The sequence below is a fragment of the Aquarana catesbeiana genome, linkage group LG01 (genome assembly GCF_042186555.1).
Source record: "Aquarana catesbeiana isolate 2022-GZ linkage group LG01, ASM4218655v1, whole genome shotgun sequence".
Lineage (NCBI taxonomy): Eukaryota > Metazoa > Chordata > Amphibia > Anura > Ranidae > Aquarana > Aquarana catesbeiana.
Window position 1 is genome coordinate 966738361 of NC_133324.1, and position 18705 is coordinate 966757065.

Here is an 18705-nt window from a genome sequence, read left to right on the forward strand (position 1 = left end):
TCGCCCCACATCTTGACTGACAACTCAGCCGGCCAATCGGCGGTTTAGATCAGCTTCCTGCACTTCCGGGAGCCCAGGCTGGAGATAGCTACAGAGAAGGGTGCAGTGTGGCCCCCGGGGGCCCCCCAAGATAAAGGTGTGTGATATATTCTCTGTGTATACTGAGAGACCCTGAGTTCCCCATTCTATAGGGAGATTTCCAGGGAGCTGGCATCACATATATTGTATATAATCCCATCCCAGATACAATGTATCATTATATGATAGATCTAAGGCACCCTCAGAGGTGACAACATTTAAAAAAAAAATATTTCTGGGGCCCCTTTTTTCGCTGTGCGTCCAGCGAGCCGTTGTTGGCGGAGAATGTATTTTTAATTAGGGGGCGTGGCTTTCATTTAAAATGGGCGTGGTTTCACCAACAGAATATCATTAACCTAATGCCGTACTTTAGAATCGGCCAATCATGTATTATGACCACCCACCTAATATTGGGTAGGTCCTCCCTTTCCTGACCCGTCCAGGTATGGACACCACTAGACCTCCGGAGGTACGCTGTGGTATCTGGCACCAAGCCCTCGGTAGCAGGTCCTTTAAGTCCTGTAAGTTGGGAGGTGGGGCCTCCATGGATCAGACCTCCAGCACATCCCACAGACACTCGATTGGATGGGGATCTTGAGAATTTGGAGGCCAAGTCAACACCTCAAACTCGTTATTGTGTTCCTCAATCCATTCCTGGATTCATCAGACCAGGCCACCTTCTTCCATTGCTCCGTGCTCCAGTTCTGATGTTCACGTGCCCATTGCAGATGTTTCTTTCTGTGGACACGGGTCAGCATGGGCACCCTGACCGCTCTGCGACTATCCAGCCCCATACAAAACAAACTGCGATGCTCTCTTTGTTCTGACACCTTTCTATCAGAACCAGCATTACCTTCACCAGCAATTTGAGCTCCAGTAGCTCTTCTATTGGATCTGACTACACAAGCCAAGCAAGCCTCCCTCTCCCCTCCACCAATGAGCTTTCACTCTCCACCTCCATCAATAAACCTTTCCTCCACCACCTCCAGTGATGAGCCGTCCCTCCCCACCTCCATCAACAAGCCCCCCCCACCTCCATCAATGAGCCTCCCCCCCCCACCTCCATCAATGAGCCTTCCCTCCCTCCACCTCCATCAATGAGCCTTCCCTCCCCACCTCCATCAAAGAGCCTTCCCTCCCCACCTCCATCAATGAGCCTTCCCTCCCCACCTTCATCAATGAGCCTTCCCTCCCCACCTCCATCAAAGAGCCTTCCCTCCCCACCTCCATCAATGAGCCTTCCCTCCCCACCTCCATCAATGAGCTTCCCCCCCACCTCCATCAATGAGCCTTTCCTCATCACCTCCATCAATGAGCCTTTCCTCATCACCTCCATCAATGAGCCTTCCCTCCCCACCTCCATCAAAGAGCCTTCCCTCCCCACCTCCATCAATGAGCCTTCCCTCCCCACCTCCATCAATGAGCCTTCCCCCCACCTCCATCAATGAGCCTTTCCTCATCACCTCCATCAATGAGCCTTTCCTCATCACCTCCATCAATGAGCCTTTCCTCATCACCTCCATCAATGAGCCTTCCCTCCCCCCACCTCCATCAATGAGCCTTCCCTCCCTCCACCTCCATCAATGAGCCTTCCCTCCCTCCACCTCCATCAATGAGCCTTCCCTCCCCACCTCCATCAAAGAGCCTTCCCTCCCCACCTCCATCAATGAGCCTTCCCTCCCCACCTCCATCAATGAGCTTTCCCCCCACCTCCATCAATGAGCCTTTCCTCATCACCTCCATCAATGAGCCTTCCCTCCCCCCACCTCCATCAATGAGCCTTCCCTCCCTCCACCTCCATCAATGAGCCTTCCCTCCCCCCACCTCCATCAATGAGCCTTCCCTCCCTCCACCTCCATCAATGAGCCTTCCCTCCCCCCACCTCCATCAATGAGCCTTCCCTCCCCCCACCTCCATCAAAGAGCCTTCCCTCCCCACCTCCATCAATGAGCCTTCCCTCCCTCCACCTCCATCAAAGAGCCTTCCCTCCCCACCTCCATCAATGAGCCTTCCCTCCCCACCTCCATCAATGAGCCTTCCTCCCCACCTCCATCAATGAGCCACCCCTCCCTACCTCCATCAATGAGCCTTCCCTCCCCACCTCCATCAAAGAGCCTTCCCTCCCCACCTCCATCAATGAGCCTTCCCTCCCCACCTCCATCAATGAGCCTTCCCGCCCCACCTCCATCAATGAGCCTTCCCTCCCCACCTCCATCAATGAGCCTTCCCTCCCCACCTCCATCAAAGAGCCTTCCCTCCCCACCTCCATCAAAGAGCCTTCCCTCCCCACCTCCATCAAAGAGCCTTCCCTCCCCACCTCCATCAAAGAGCCTTCCCTCCCCACCTCCATCAATGAGCCCTCCCTCCACCTCCATCAATGAGCCTTTCCTCCCCACCTCCATCAATGAACCCCCCCCCCACCTCCATCGACGAGCCTTCCTTCCCCACCTCCATCAATGAGCCTTTCCTCCCCACCTACATCAGTGAGCCTTCCCTCCCTCCACCTCCATCAATGAGCCTTCCCTCCCTCCACCTCCATCAATGAGCCTTCCCTCCCCCCTCCTCCAATAATGAGCCTTGGCCACCCATGACTGACTGTCGCACCGGTTCTCCATGAAGTCCATGGAATAATGTCTGTCAGCTGGGGGGGGGTAAGGAAGTGGCCAGGAGTGATTCCTGCCAGATGGAGGTGTGCACTGGTCTGTGAGTGATATAAGCCAAGGACAGTTGGGGTCTAAAAATTGGCCACATAGTGATGTGTGGCAGCCGGGGGTGGAGCTGCGGAGTTGCTGGGGAGTGACAGCCTGGGTGATGATGGATGGGGAAAAAAGGTGATGTGTGTCAGCTTATGTCAGTCTTTGAACCGTATGTAGTGACAGGGTGGTCAATAAACAGTATGTAGTGGCAGAGTGGTCAGTGAACAGTATGTAGTGGCAGAGTGGTCAATGAACAGTATGTAGTGGCAGGGTGGTCAATGAACAGTATGTAGTGGCAGGGTGGTCAATAAACAGTATGTAGTGGCAGGGTAGTCAGTGAACAGTATGTAATGGCAGGGTGGTCAGTGAACAGTATGTACTGGGAGGGTGGTCAGTGAGCAGTATGTAGTGGCAGGGTGGTCGGTGAACAGTATGTAGTGGCAGGGTGGTCGGTGAGCAGCATGAAGTGGTAGGGTGGTCGGTGAGCAGTATGTAGTGGCAGGGTGGTCGGTGAGCAGCATGAAGTGGCAGGGTGGTCATTTAGCAGTATGTAGTGGCAGGGTGTGTCAGTTAGCAGTATGTAGTGGCAGGGTGGACAGTGAGCAGTATGTAGTGGCAGGGTGGTCAGTGAGCAGTATGTAGTGGCAGGGTGGTCAGTGAGCAGTATGTAGTGGCAGGGTGGTCAGTGAGCAGTATGTAGTGGCAGGGTGGTCAGTGAGCAGTATGTACTGGGAGGGTGGTCAGTGAGCAGTATGTAGTGGCAGGGTGGTCAGTGAGCAGTATGTAGTGGCAGGGTGGTCAGTGAGCAGCATGTAGTGGCAGGGTGGTCAGTGAGCAGCATGTAGTGGCAGGGTGGTCAGTGAGCAGTATGTAGTGGCAGGGTGGTCAGTGAGCAGTATGTAGTGGCAGGGTGGTCAGTGAGCAGTATGTACTGGGAGGGTGGTCAGTGAGCAGTATGTAGTGGCAGGGTGGTCAGTGAGCAGTATGTAGTGGCAGGGTGGTCATTTAGCAGTATGTAGTGGCAGGGTGTGTCAGTGAGCAGTATGTAGTGGCAGGGTGTGTCAGTTAGCAGTATGTAGTGGCAGGGTGGTCAGTGAGCAGTATGTAGTGGCAGGGTGGTCAGTGAGCAGTATGTAGTGGCAGGGTGGTCAGTGAGCAGTATGTACTGGGAGGGTGGTCAGTGAGCAGTATGTAGTGGCAGGGTGGTCAGTGAGCAGTATGTAGTGGCAGGGTGGTCAGTGAGCAGCATGTAGTGGCAGGGTGGTCAGTGAGCAGTATGTAGTGGCAGGGTGGTCAGTGAGCAGTATGTAGTGGCAGGGTGGTCAGTGAGCAGTATGTAGTGGCAGGGTGGTCAGTGAGCAGCATGTAGTGGCAGGGTGGTCAGTGAGCAGTATGTAGTGGCAGGGTGGTCAGTGAACAGTATGTAGTGGTAGGACAGTGAGCAGTATGTAGTGACAGTGCAGTCAGTGAGCAGTATCTAATGACAGAGCATTCGGCGAGCACTATGTTGTGTACTATAGTATTAATAATTATTATTTATTTGTTACTTTACAGATCTGAATACGGAAGTAAGACAGCATGTGATGTCTCCAGCCAGTCACAATTCTTCAGCTCCTCCCATCTGTCCCCTTCAAGAAATCACTGCAAATATTCACCACGGCCAATAAAAGGGAAGGTTCTCTCCGATATGATGACCGGCATAGCCAGTAAATGCTCCTGACAAGCTCAGCCAATCACCACAGAGCCAGACTCTTCTCTGCCAATCACCACAGAGCCAGACTCTTCTCTGCCAATCACCGCAGAGCCAGACTCTTCTCTGCCAATCACCGCAGAGCCAGACTTTTCTCTGCCAATCACCGCAGAGCCAGACTCTTCTTAGCCAATCACCGCAGAGCCAGACTCTTCTTAGCCAATCACCGCAGAGCCAGACTCTTCTTAGCCAATCACCGCAGAGCCAGACTCTTCTTAGCCAATCACCGCAGAGCCAGACTCTTCTCAGCCAATCACCGCAGAGCCAGATTCTTCTCAGCCAATCACCGCAGAGCCAGATTCTTCTCAGCCAACCACCACAGAGCCAGACTCTTCTCAGCCAATCACCACAGAGCCAGACTCCTAGCCAATCACCACAGAGCCATACTCAGCCAGACTCTTCTCAGCCAGTCACCACAGAGCAAGACTCTTCTCAGCCAATCAGATCCCACTCCTAGTATTGGTGGATCTCAGAACTGCCCTTCTATTGGCTGTTGGCTCTCTGGTGTCCAATGTGAGTGTAGATGCGTCGGTTGCTCTTGCTGCTGATTTGTCCCGGTGTGTTGGGGCTCCTCTTGCAGCTGTGGCTCTTCTCGACTTCACACCACCCACTGGTGATTGGTATACTGTCAGCCCGCCAGCACCGCCCACTTCGGGACACGATCCGGAACACCTGGGGCTCCCAGAAGCCCTACAAACCTTTCCTGCGCTTCATTGTTGGCTCTGAGCCCTGCTCGGTGCCCCATGAGGATCGTGAGGACCCCTATTCCTGCCATCTGCTAAATATTACTTCCCCTACACTGCATCGTGAGATCCCAGCCTTTACCGGACCGCTGCCCTCTAGCTCCACCCACAACGCACTCAGTGTCACCTTCCGAGTCCTCCACCCTATAATCATCACCCGCTTGGGAGCTTGGTGTCCAGGGTCCTCCCGCAACTTTAGCGTTCGTCTTTTCCAGGCTGAACATGAGGAGCCGCTGTGTGGAGCCCGGTTCACCCCACTGAGCCCAGGGACACCTTCCCGAGTGGCCCCAAACAGTCCCAGGACCACCGCCTGGGTCACCCCGGCTAACCAAGAGTCAACTACTGAAATCTGTTACAAGCCAGTGGAGCAGTTTATCCTTCCAGAAGGTTTCCATGGTACTATACGGTGGGACAGCCATGACCCAGAAGGGTTACCCATATGGAGCGTTCACCAGGTCACCCTAAACAACGGCGGTGGGGTCCTGCGTCTTATCACAGCAGAGGAAGGGCTGCTACCCTATGACTTCTCACAGGGCGTAGAGGGCATCGCGGGAGGTTTCATCTACTCCATCCATGATGGCGAAGCCCTTCTACAGCACCTGCACACCTACCCACAGCGCCTGCAAGAGTACCAGGCCAAGCTTGCGGCGGAGGAGTCCGACCTGCGCGAGGAGAGTGACACCCACAGGGACATCGTCTTTGTGGATGTGGTGGACACTTACCGGAACGTCCCACGCAAGTTGCTGCTGTTCTACCACTGGCTAGTGGGTTCAGTAGACTTCGACTTCCTACTGAAGACGGACGACGATTGCTTCGTTGACTTGGATAACGTCTTCCGGGCCCTGGAGGCCAAAGAACTGAAGGGGCCCAATGCTTGGTGGGGCAACTTCCGCCTGAACTGGGGTGTGGACCGTACCGGCAAATGGCAGGAGCTGGAGTACCTGAGCCCCGCCTACCCTCCCTTTACCTGCGGTTCCGGGTACGTTATATCGCAGGATATCGTACGCTGGCTTGCCGACAATGCCAACCGGCTAAAGACCTACCAGGGAGAAGATGTGAGTATGGGCATCTGGATGTCTGCCATCGGCCCCCGGCGCTACCAAGACGAGAGCTGGTTGTGTGAGAAGACATGCGAGAGCGGGATGCTGTCCTCGCCGCAGTATTCACCACAAGAGTTATCCGAGCTTTGGCAGCAGAAGGAACGTTGCGGGAGGGCATGTGGATGTCCTAACAGATAACCAAAGATGAGATGTGCTTTATATCAGGGCAACTGTATATCTGGTACCCAGACCCCTGAGGGGTATCTGACTTACAAGGGGGGACTAGGGTCACCTCCACGTCTAAATTATGTTGAAACTTGAGCTAGCCCACTTTAAGGGGAAAAACAGGGTAAATAAAAATATAGAGTGGATTTGGGGCCCCAGTCATACCTGTATCTAGTACCCAGACCCGGGAGGGGGGGTACCTGACTTCCAAGGGGACAAAGGTCAATTCCAACACCTAAACCATGTTCAGACTTGAGCAGGCCAACTTAAAGGGGAAAACTGGATAGACAAAAGAATGGCGAGGATGTGGGGCCCCAAAGTCAGTATTACCTTGAAGCTGGACAGTACCCGGGGGGGAGGGATGGGGGTAACTGACTTCAAAGGGGGGCAAAGGTCAATGTCACCTCCAAAGGTTTTAACCTGTTCATACTTGAGCAAGCCCTCTTAATGGGGGAAAAACAGGGTACATCAAATATGGAGGGGATTTGGGGCCCCGGGAGGTCTTACCTTAAAGCTGAACTCCAGCTAGATAAAAAAAAAAAGATACAAATGAATGCAGGTCTGTAATCAATGATACATCAATAAATGTATTTTATAAATACAAGCCGTGTACCTCAATTTAACCTTGAATCGGCCTCTTGCATTCCCTGTCCAGCAGGGCTGGAGCGTGTGAGGAAGAAGCAGCACAGGGAGCCCATTGGTTCATGCATGCTGATAGGAGGAGAGAAAAAGGTGATGGGGGAGATGAGTTTGTCACTGTGCTGCTTCTCCTTTCACCGTCCAGTCACAGGTTGGGAGCACATCCGGGATGACTTATGCTCTGAGGAATTGGGTTGAATGATGGAGGACATCTAGTGGCAGAAAAAAAAGGTACTGCAGCGGGAAACTGGATTGCAGGGGAATATTGCAGCAAAATCTGGTTTGTATTGACTATTTAGTTTTCAATTTTTTTATTTTTGGCTGGAGACACACCGGTCATATCTGTTCTATAAATAAAAAGACCCGGTAATCCTGCTTGACTGTGTCTCTCTAAAATTCTGACAATCTATCCTGGTGCTTCTGCAGATAGGGGAGCATGTGACCTGGTCACATGACAGTTGGGGGTGACCACGTCAACTGTGTAAGCTCTGACCCAAAGCTGCGGCTGCCTGATCTGGGGTGATGAAGCAAGGAGCAGTGGGGGAGCATGGAGGAGGTCAGTAGAAGTGGGTTGAACGATGGAGGTCACCTAGTGGCAGAAAAAGGGTACTGCATGGGGGAAACTCTCTGAATTAAGTAGAGGTATGTTGGGGGTGGGCTTAAAAGGGTGCTTATTGCTGTGTCCCCCGCTGGTGAGATTCACCCTGTTTGTCATGGAGAGCATTATCATGGAGTCAGAAAATGATGGGAAATCCAGAATGTTACAGTTGTCACCAGAATAGAAGTTAAGGGGAAATCCTCCAATGGGGAGGCCTGGAGGACAGTTGTCTAGGTGGGGAATTCCCTCTTGTTAACATTTCCTTTCACTGTTGTGTCTCCAGTACAGGAAGTGAAGGAAAGTCTCCCCATTGAGACACAACAAAAGTGGAACGGCAGCATGTTGCCTCCGCCTACCCTCAAAAGCACCCCCCCATCCTGGTCTTGCTGACCATGTGTGTCAGCAGGGAGGGTGGGCTTCAAAGACCATTGGTCTATGGGCACTGAGATTTCTATGATCTGGGACTGGTGGGATGGGCTGCTGATCATGTGACCGTTGTGACAGCCAATCACAGTCTTCACATTATCGGGAAGTCCTGTGGTAAGATCCACCTAAAGGGCCTCCAGAAAGGGCCTTTCCCGCAGACTTTTCTCTGGTTTGGTGACATCATGGAAGCTTCCTTACCTTCCTCCAGAGCAGGGGATGGACATCCTTCCAGGACAGAGCAGTGATTGCATAATGAGGTATGAGCGGCTCTCAGCCCTGGAGTACTATGAGCTCAGCCTACATGAGGAAGCGTCCCCTAGGGGGCGTGAAACCTTCCCTACACAAACACAGTTCTTAACCACTTCCCGTCCGGCCTGTTGTAAAATGATGGGCGAGCAGGAGCTTCTTTATTCTGGGTGGCCTCATATGACGTCCTTTAGCTGCACGCCCTAGGTTCCAAGCAGCCGCATGATCTGTCTGGCCTGCTGGGTCCACCGGACACAGTGGAAGACAGATCTTTGTACCCAGCTGGCCCTTGTACCAGATGATTCCATGGCAATAGTACAGAATGACTTTCTTCCATAGCCATTCATTGTGTACTATTGTCATCTCTTTGATTGGTCACAGTGATAACATGGTACAGGGTCCATTCACAGAGGACCTGCAACATGTGTTATATGTAGACAATCACAGCTATCACAATAGTATACAATGGCACATGAATGGATGCCATTCGTAAAAATGATTGCTTATAACAGTGATCATCACTGTTGTAAGCAATCATAGTGTAAAAAAAAAAAAAAAATCCTGATCACCTCACCAGTGCAGTACAGTGCCACTATGGTGACACTGTTGGCTGCTTTGGTCACAGTATGTAAAACAAACTGTATAAAAAAGTTTAAAAATGATAAAAAATGCCATCTCATGACCCAGGCCCCCTTCCCTCCACCAGAAAGAAAGCTCTTTCTGTCTAAAAAAAAAAAAAAAAAAAATGATACAAGTTTCATATGGGTACAGTGTTGCATGACTGAGTAATTATTCTAAGTGGGACAGCGTTGAAAATTGGCCTGGGCAGGAAGGGGGTGAAAGTGGCCGCTATTGAGGTGGTGAAAGGACACATCCGGAGAACATAGATTGATGATAGGAAGGTGGAAGAAAGTAAATGATAGACTTCTGGATCAGGCCAGGTGTCCTTCACTACAATAACCTACTCCTGAACCAGCCCACTTGTTGAGCGTGCTTACTTCCTATGATAAACAGCGCCATCTGGTGGTTATATTGAGGTATTCTCCCCATTCACATATGCTATCTGCAGAGAATAAAGCATGAGAACATTTTGATTTTGCCCCATGCTGTATCGATGTATGAGCAGCTGTGCAAAATATTATAAACCCATCCCTGAGTGGTGGTTGGGATTGTGTGAGAAAAGTCGTTCCTGTGCCCACTGTGTGCACCACCCCCTCCACTTTGCCCTTACTCCCGTTATTGGAGAGAATGGAACTGATAGGGGTCCAGACTATAATCCTAGAATATGAAGGATGCAGAATAATGGGGGACAATGGAGTTGGCGTGGAGCAAAGTGAAAAATAGGCGCTGCAACCTCCCCACTTAACGGCTCCGCCCGGTGCCCAGACCTCGAGTCTGCCGACAACTCCAACATACCAAAATAAGCAATGGGATGGTCCGCATCCGAAATAATAGCATTCCTTTATTTAAAAGACATGTACAACTCTTTAAAAACACCCTGCGTCTTTAAGACTAAGGATTACTGTCCGAAACGCGTATACGAAACGCGTAGGTGTTTTTGCGGCATAATACATGTCTTTTCAATAAAGGAATGCTATTTTTTTTGGATGTCATTCTGAGTGACTGACCATCTCTTTCCTTATTCTGGTACAGGGCCAAGTGTACTAGGTGCTGCATCATTAACCGTTTATGGACCGCCCCACGTTTACTGCACCAAGTCGGCCCTTGATCACAAAATCACCTTACTTGTACGCGATTTCTTCTTCGGGGGTCTCGGGCACACAAACGCGCGCCGCCGGAGACCCGGAACACGGATCTCCGTCTTTCTTAAAGCGGAAGTAAACCCATCCATAAAACAGTTTCATTTCCAGCACGTGCCAGAAATGTAACACTCACATTGGTTGTGCTCTCAACCAAACTGTCAAACCATCCAATGGCTGGTGTCATAACTGATCACATGTGATGCAAAGATGGCAGCTTCCTTGGCTGAAAACGATAGTGGGGTTTACTTCCACTTTAAGCCATCCCCCACTCAGTAAGAAAACACTCCCAGGGAACACAGGTAACCCTTTGATCGCCCCTGATGTTAACCCCTTCCCTGCCAGTGTCATTAGTACGGTGCATTTCTTTTTTTTTAGCACTGATCACTGTATTGGTTCCACTGGTCCCCAAAAAGTCACTTAGGGTCAGATTTGCCCGCCGCAATGTCGCACTCCCACTAAAAATCGCTGATCGCCGCCATTACTAGTAAAAACAATAAAAAAAAATTCCATAAATCTTTCCCATAGTTTGTAGACGCAATAACTTTTGCGCAAACCAATCAATATACGCTTATTGGGATTTTATTTACCAAAAATGTGTAGAAGAATACATATCGGCCTAAACTGATGACGAAATTTGATTTTTTACATTTTTTTATTGGATATGTATTAGAGCAGAATGTAAAAAATATTGTTTTTTTTTCCAAATTTTTCAGGATTTTGTTTGCTTATAGCGCAAAAAAAAAAAAAAACGCAGAGGTGATCAAATGCCACCAAAAGAAAGCTCTATTTGTGGGAAAAAAAGGACATAAAATTTGTTTGGATACAACGTCGCACGACTGCGCAATTGTCAGTTAAAGCGGAGCAGTGCCATATAGCAAAAAATGGCCTGGTCATGAAGGGGGTAAATCTTGCAGAGCTGAAGTGGTTAAAGTGGTCAGGTGCCGGGCTGGGGGCATAGAGAGAGAACCTGATGTGTGGGCATTTATTGGGAGACATGGATGTACAGAGAGGGGTGGCTTTAGGACAACGCAAAGAGGGATAGTCCTCAGAGTAGCAAGGAGCAAAATACAGATAAAACAGTTCATGGAGTAGCAGCGGGGACAACACAGTTGAACAGTTAACATTGGGCTCAACACGGATATATATAGTTTGTGGGTAGCTACATGGCACATGACTGGGGAGTGATCCTCAAGCCAGGGATAGACACAACCAGGGTGAACAATCCTTGGCGTGGGCATACACCGCAACAGGGAAACAGGCCCCAGGGTGGCAATGTTGCACAGCAAGGGGAAATGATCCTTCAAGGGGAACTGTGGCACAGCAAAATGGAAACAGTCCACAGGGCAACAATAGGCAGGGCAAGGAGAGGTGATCCTCAGGGCAGAAGAACTACACAGCAAAGGTTAACCATCCATAGAGTGGAAATGTGGTGCACCAAAAGGGAAACTGTCTATAGGGCAATAATAGGCAGGGCAAGGGGAGGTGAGCCTCAGGGCAGAAGAACTACACAGCAAAGGTTAACTATCTATGGAGTGGAAATGTGGTACAGCCAAAGGGAAACAGTCCACAGGGCAAGGAGAGGTGATCCTCAGGGCAGAAGAACTACAAAGCAAAGGTTAACCATCCATGGAGTTGAAACGTGGTGCACCAAAAGGGAAACAGTCCACAGGGCAACAATAAGCAGGGCAAGGAGAGGTGATCCTCAGGGCAGAAGAACTACATAGCAAAGGTTAACCATCCATGGAGTGGAATTGTGGTGTACCAAAAAGGGAAACAGTCCACAGGGCAACAATAGGCAGGGCAAGGGGAGGTGATCCTCAGAGCAGAACTACACAGCAAAGGTTAACCATCCATGGAGTGGAAACGTGCACCAAAAGGGAAACAGGGCAACAATAGGCAGGGCAAGGAAAGGTGATCCTCAGGGCAGAAGAACTACAAAGCAAAGGTTAACCATCCATGGAGTTGAAACGTGGTGCACCAAAAGGGAAACAGTCCACAGGGCAACAATAAGCAGGGCAAGGAGAGGTGATCCTAAGGGCAGAAGAACTACACAGCAAAGGTTAACCATCCATGGAGTGGAATTGTGGTGTACCAAAAGGGAAACAGTCCACAGGGCAACAATAGGCAGGGCAAGGGGAGGTGATCCTCAGAGCAGAACTACACAGCAAAGGTTAACCATCCATGGAGTGGAAACGTGCACCAAAAGGGAAACGGCAACAATAGGCAGGGCAAGGAAAGGTGATCCTCAGGGCAGAAGAACTACAAAGCAAAGGTTAACCATCCATGGAGTTGAAACGTGGTGCACCAAAAGGGAAACAGTCCACAGGGCAACAATAAGCAGGGCAAGGAGAGGTGATCCTAAGGGCAGAAGAACTACACAGCAAAGGTTAAACATCCATGGAGTGGAATTGGGGTGTACCAAAAGGGAAACAGTCCACAGGGCAACAATAGGCAGGGCAAGGAGAGGTGATCCTCAGAGCAGAACTACACAGCAAAGGTTAACCATCCATGGAGTGGAAATGTGCACCAAAAGGGAAACAGGGCAACAATAGGCAGGGCAAGGAAAGGTGATGCTCAGGGCAGAAGAACTACAAAGCAAAGGTTAACCATCCATGGAGTTGAAACGTGGTGCACCAAAAGGGAAACAGTCCACAGGGCAACATTAAGCAGGGCAAGGAGAGGTTATCCTCAGGGCAGAAGAACTACACAGCAAAGGTTAACCATCCATGGAGTGGAAATGTGCTACAGCCAAAAGGGAAACAGTCCACAGGGCAACAATAGGCAGGGCAAGGGGAGGTGATCCTCAGGGCAGAACTGCACAGCAAAGGTTAACCATCCATAGAGTGGAAATGTGGTACAGCCAAAGATAAACAGTCCACAGGGTAATGATAGGCACGGCAAGGAGAGTGACCCTCAGGGCAGAAGAACTACACAGCAAAGGTTAACCATCCATGGAGTGGAAATGTGGTACAGCCAAAGGGAAACAGTCTATAGGGCAACAGTAGGCATGGATGGGGGCAGGGATCCTCTGGGCGGTAATATGGCGCAGCAAGGAGAGAGACAGGAAGGTTCAGGAACTCATGCTGAGGAGGCTGGCCAGCCCCAGGTTGCTGCTGAGGTGGTCTGGGTGATGGCTGGCAGGTCCAGCAGGGTCTGTAGGGGACGGTCACCCAGCAAAGGGAGAGGCGCATTGTACACCATGGCCATGGATCGGGGCGAGGATAGCAGTGGGCATAGGCAGAAAGGAGGTCCAACCTCAGTCTGGGTTCCTCACAGGTACATGGGGCATCTAGGGGGACTAGTAGAAGAAAACTGGAACTGTTTTCCCCAGCCCAGGTAGTTATACCTGAGCTGGAATGCCATCTCACGACCCAGGCCCCCTTCCCTGGTTGGGCACATCAGGCGTGAGGCTGGGGCCGAGCTCTTTTTTTTTTTTTCAGAGGGGCACAGCGTGGGAAGAAGAGCACACTGTGCCTGCTGGACCCTGGTGCAAGGAGGGGAGGAAGTCTATGCCCGGTGTGCCACAGCAGGTGACCTGACGGCTTGGCACCTCACACCAGAGGTGCGGAGTGGTGGGAACTGTGTGCGAGGGGATTGGTATCGGCTGCATGGTTCCCTGCACGTATGTATCGAATAGTAGTTGTATGACCACTGGAATGAAAGGATAAAAAAGGTAATACCCAATGTTTTGCCTGGTTTTACCCTTCATGTTGAGCCCTGCTAGAAGAGTGCGAGAGGAGATGGAGGTGCACATGCGCTTTAAGTACATGAAAGTTCAAGAATCCTGTGTTGGGTGGAGCTTTTCTTGCACTTCTTAGGCATCAGGGTTGACCTCTTTTAGACCACACTTCATTGGATTCCTATGATTGGCTGTCTTAGTGATCATGTGATTGGGAACTCATCCTTTGCGGCTGTGTGACTTGGAGCTGTCGGGTGACAATGCAGTCTCAGCACTTGGGGGGTGCAACTGAGCACGCTCCCAGCATGAAACGATGATCTGACAGCATGGAATAAGACCCACCAGCATTCTGCCACATCTGTGCATATGACCAGCAAGAAAGGGGTTAAACACCAGAAGGAGCGCGGTGCCAAAAGAGAACCTGTAACGTATTGGTGCAGAAAGCCTGCTGTATCGGGGGGCAGTGCTCCGACAATGTGCCCATCTTCGGGAAAGAGAAGGAAGTGTCACCAGCACACCAGGATCTCCAAAATTGGGTCCAAAATTTTAATCACATAGTATCAAAAAAATAAATAGAAGCAACGTTTCGGAGCCACACAGGACCCCTTCATCAGGCATGTGATCGTGTTACATCTTCAGGAAAGGGCGCACTCCTGGTTCTTTGGGGGGGGGGGCTCAGGTGGACAGATTGGCTTGTCATAGGGACTTCACCGCCCCAGGAGCAGCATGTGACAGACTCTCACTAACTTTTGCCATGTTAGCACAGAGCCCTCTGGAAATTTGCTGCCCCCTACAGGAAGAGGGGACAGGTACACAGCATACTTCTGAGTGACGGATTCTCTTTAAATTAATGAGGAGGTAGGAAACAGGATTTTGAAGGCGCCACACACAAAATATAATGTAAAAATGTTTTTTTATTATAATCATTAAAACATTTTTTTCAGATAAAAACATTAGAAAAAAAATGTTCATACAGCACTGCTGCAATGTATTCATCCTACATGTTTCGCCAGACTATGGCTTCTTCAGGACGCTTTTCTAGAGTATCGCATAACAGTTCACTACAAAAGGTTAATATATTAGTATACAGATTTATAAACACAAAGGAATAATACATTTACATTTAAGCATTTGAATCATGATATATGTAATTAAGACAGACTTGGGTAATTTAAACCCTTGATATAAATATTAAAATCATTAAAATATTTTTTCAGATAAAAACATTAGAAAAAATTGTTCATACAGTACTGCTGCAATGTATTCATCTCTACATGTTTCACCAGACTGTGGCTTCTTCAGGACGCTTTTCTAGAGTATCGCATAACAGTTCACTACAAATGAGTAATATATTAGTATACAGATACATCAACACAAAGGAATTGAATCATGATATATGTTTTTAATACAGACTTGGGTAATTTGAACCCTTGATATAAATGAGCACAGATACTTTTGGGTGAACAGGGAGGAGTACGCTCACCTTATTACTTAAAGCGGAACTTCAGTAATTTTTTCATCTTTCCATCTATTAAATCTTCTATCCTTGTTGTTTTAACTTTGGATAATAAAACTTTTTTTCTACCAGTAAATCCCTTACACAGCCCACTTCCTGTTTCTTGTCTGGTCATTAGCCTATGCTTATGACAACATGCACAGCTCTCTCTCTCTCGATCACTCTCATGAGAGTTTGCCAGGAAGGGAGGGGGCATGAGTCATAAGCGGGCCAATGAGAGCTGCAGAGCTGGAGGTGTGCCTCTGTGTGTCTGTGTAAATCCAGGAAGTGAACAGGCAGCAGCTTCAGCTGCCCACAGTTAAAATGGCTACAGCCAGGCTCAGTGGAGGGAGATTTCTGCAGCATATTTGGCAAGTACAGAATCGCAGTATATATAACATAATACGCAAGGTGGTGGGAGGGAAGCTTCAGAATGGCAAAGATGTTTTTATTACAAATTATGTGAGCGGACTGCAGTTCCTCTTTAATGTAAATAAATGCCTGTTATAAGTCCAACATGAAAGCCGCAACAGGATATCTGTGACCACAGAGAGGAAAACAGGAGCCTAAGTAACATACCAACTGCCTAAAGGGAGGGGACACACCCTTAATTCATTATTTAAACTAAATAACTAAGAGGAGAAAGGGAAATCATACCTCGAACTGACGCTTGTGATTCTATAGGACATATTTCAGCATATTTAGTTTAAATAATTCATTAAGGGTGTGTCCCCTCCCTTTAGGCAGTTGGTATGTTACTTGGGCTCCTGTTTTCTGATATCCTGGTGCTGCAATCATGTTGGACTCCTAACAGGCATATATTTACATTAAGTAATAAGGTGAGGGTACTCCCCCAGTTCACCCAAAAGTACGTGCGCTCATTTACAGTTCCTTGAAAAAGTATTCATACCCTTTGAAATTTCCCACATTTTGTAATGTTACAACCAAAAATGTAAATGTGCACAGTCTGTGCTTCCCCCATCCCCCAACAGCTAATGTGCATAGTCTCTGCTTCTCCCATCCCCCAACAGCTAATGTGCATAGTCTGTGCTTCCCCCTCCCCCAACAGCTAATGTGCATAGTCTCTGTTTCCCCCTCCCCCAACAGCTAATGTGCATAGTCCGTGCTTCCCCCTCCCCCAACAGCTAATGTGCAGTCTCTGCTTCCCCCTCCCCCAACAGCTAATGTGCACAGTCTCTGCTTCCCCCTCCCCCAACAGCTAATGTGCATAGTCTCTGCTTCTACCATCCCCCAACAGCTAATGTGCATAGTCTCTGCTTCTACCATCCCCCAACAGCTAATGTGCATAGTCTGTGCTTCCCTCTCCCCCAACAGCTAATGTGCATAGTCTGTGCTTCCCTCTCCCCCAACAGCTAATGTGCATAGTCTGTGCTTCCCTCTCCCCCAACAGCTAATGTGCATAGTCTCTGCTTCCCCCTCCCCCAACAGCTAATGTGCATAGTCTGTGCTTCCCTCTCCCCCAACAGCTAATGTGCATAGTCTGTGCTTCCCCCATCCCCCAACAGCTAATGTGTATAGTCTGAGCTTCCCCCACCCCAACAGCTAATGTGTATAGTCTGAGCTTCCCCCACCCCCTAACAGCTAATGTGCATAGTCTGTGCTTCCCTCTCCCCCAACAGCTAATGTGCATAGTCTGTGCTTCCCCCATCCCCCAACAGCTAATGTGTATAGTCTGAGCTTCCCCCACCCCAACAGCTAATGTGTATAGTCTGAGCTTCCCTCTCCCCCAACAGCTAATGTGTATAGTCTGAGCTTCCCCCACCCCCAACAGCTAATGTGCATAGTCTGTGCTCCCACATCCCCCAACAGCTAATCTGCTGAATTGCACAGTTTTTTCAACAAATCCCCCTTATGCCTGTTTTTCTGTTTCATTAGCTGCTAGGACCATCAATATAGGAGGGGGACTCTGATGTAAGAGGGGCTCTCTTGGGAGACCCTTATGTAAGGGGGGGGGGGACTCTGATAGGGACAGTGATGTAAGGTTTGAAACAAGAGAATCTGGATGCCGCACACTGGATAAAGTTGAAAATTCTTCTTTATTGTAAAAATAGGATCATTAAAGATACAGGACAATCAGGCAGATGGTACAGACACAGCTGACGCGTTTCGCACTCTAGTTTGAGTGCTTACTCATAGGGGACAGTGATGTAACGGGGAACTTTGTTGGGGACAGTGATGTAAGTGGGGGACTCTGTTGGGGACAGTGATATAAGGGGGAACTTTGTTAGGGACAGTGATGTAAGGGAGGACCCTGTTAGGGACTGTGATGTAAGGGGGACTCTCTTGGGGACAGTGATGTAAGGGAGGACTCTGTTGGGGACAGTGATGTAAGGGGGACTCTGTTGGGGACAGTGATGTAAGAGGGGACTCTGTTGGGGACAGTGATGTAAGGGGGACTCTGTTGGGGACAGTGATGTAAGAGGGGACTCTGTTGGGGACAGTGATGTAAGGGGGACTCTGTTGGGGACAGTAATGTAAGGGGGACTCTGTTGGGGACACTGATGTAAGGGGGACTCTGTTGGGGACACTGATGTAAGGGGGACTCTGTTGGGGACACTGATGTAAGGGGTGACTCTGTTGGGGACAGTGATGTAAGGGGGACTCTGTTGGGGACACTGATGTAAGGGGGACTCTGTTGGGGACACTGATGTAAGGGGTGACTCTGTTGGGGACAGTGATGTAAGGGGGACTCTGTTGGGGACATTGATGTAAGGGGGACTCTGTTGGAGACACTTATGTAAGGGGGACTCTGTTGGGGACAGTGATATAAGGGTGGACTCTGTTGAGGACAGTGATGTAAGTGGGGGACTCTGTTGAGGACAGTGATGTAAGTGGGGGACTGTGTTTGGGACACTGATGTAAGGGGTGACTCTGTTGGAGACACTTATGTAAAGGGGACTCTGTTGGGGACAGTGATATAAGGGTGGACAGTGATGTAAGTGGGGGACTCTGGGGGACTCTGTTGAGGACAGTGATGTAAGTGGGGGATTCTGTTGGGGACAGTGATGTAAGGGGGAACTTTGTTGGGGACAGTGATGTAATGGAGGAACCTGTTAGGGACTGTGATGTAAGGTGGTACTTTGTTGGGGACACTAATGTAAGTGGGGAATTTGTTGGGGACAGTGATGTAAGGGTGACTTTGTTGGGGACAGTGATGTAAGTGGGGGACTGTGTTGGGGACAGTGATGTAAGTGGGGGATTCTGTTGGGGACACATGAGTTAGGGGGACTCTGTTGGGGACACTGATGTAAGGGGTGACTCTGCTGGGGACAGAGATGTAAGGGGGACTGTGTTGGGGACACTGAT

At 49.7% G+C, this 18705-nt stretch overlaps 1 protein-coding gene across 1 annotated transcript; it reads left to right on the forward strand.

Annotated features, from left to right (window-relative positions):
* On the forward strand, positions 1–7136 carry B3GALNT2 (beta-1,3-N-acetylgalactosaminyltransferase 2). The gene is made up of 2 exons (XM_073611961.1): positions 1–136; positions 4329–7136. Exon 2 carries the CDS (start codon positions 5048–5050, stop codon positions 6503–6505), a length of 1458 nt encoding a protein of 485 aa, XP_073468062.1. The 5' UTR covers positions 1–136; positions 4329–5047; the 3' UTR covers positions 6506–7136.
* Positions 7137–18705: the final 11569 nt, after the last annotated feature.

What these genes read in the sequence shown, in the direction of transcription:
- B3GALNT2 (XM_073611961.1), top strand. Translation starts at nt 5,048, where the DNA reads ATGCGTCGGTTGCTCTTGCTGCTGATTTGTCCCGGTGTGTTGGGGCTC.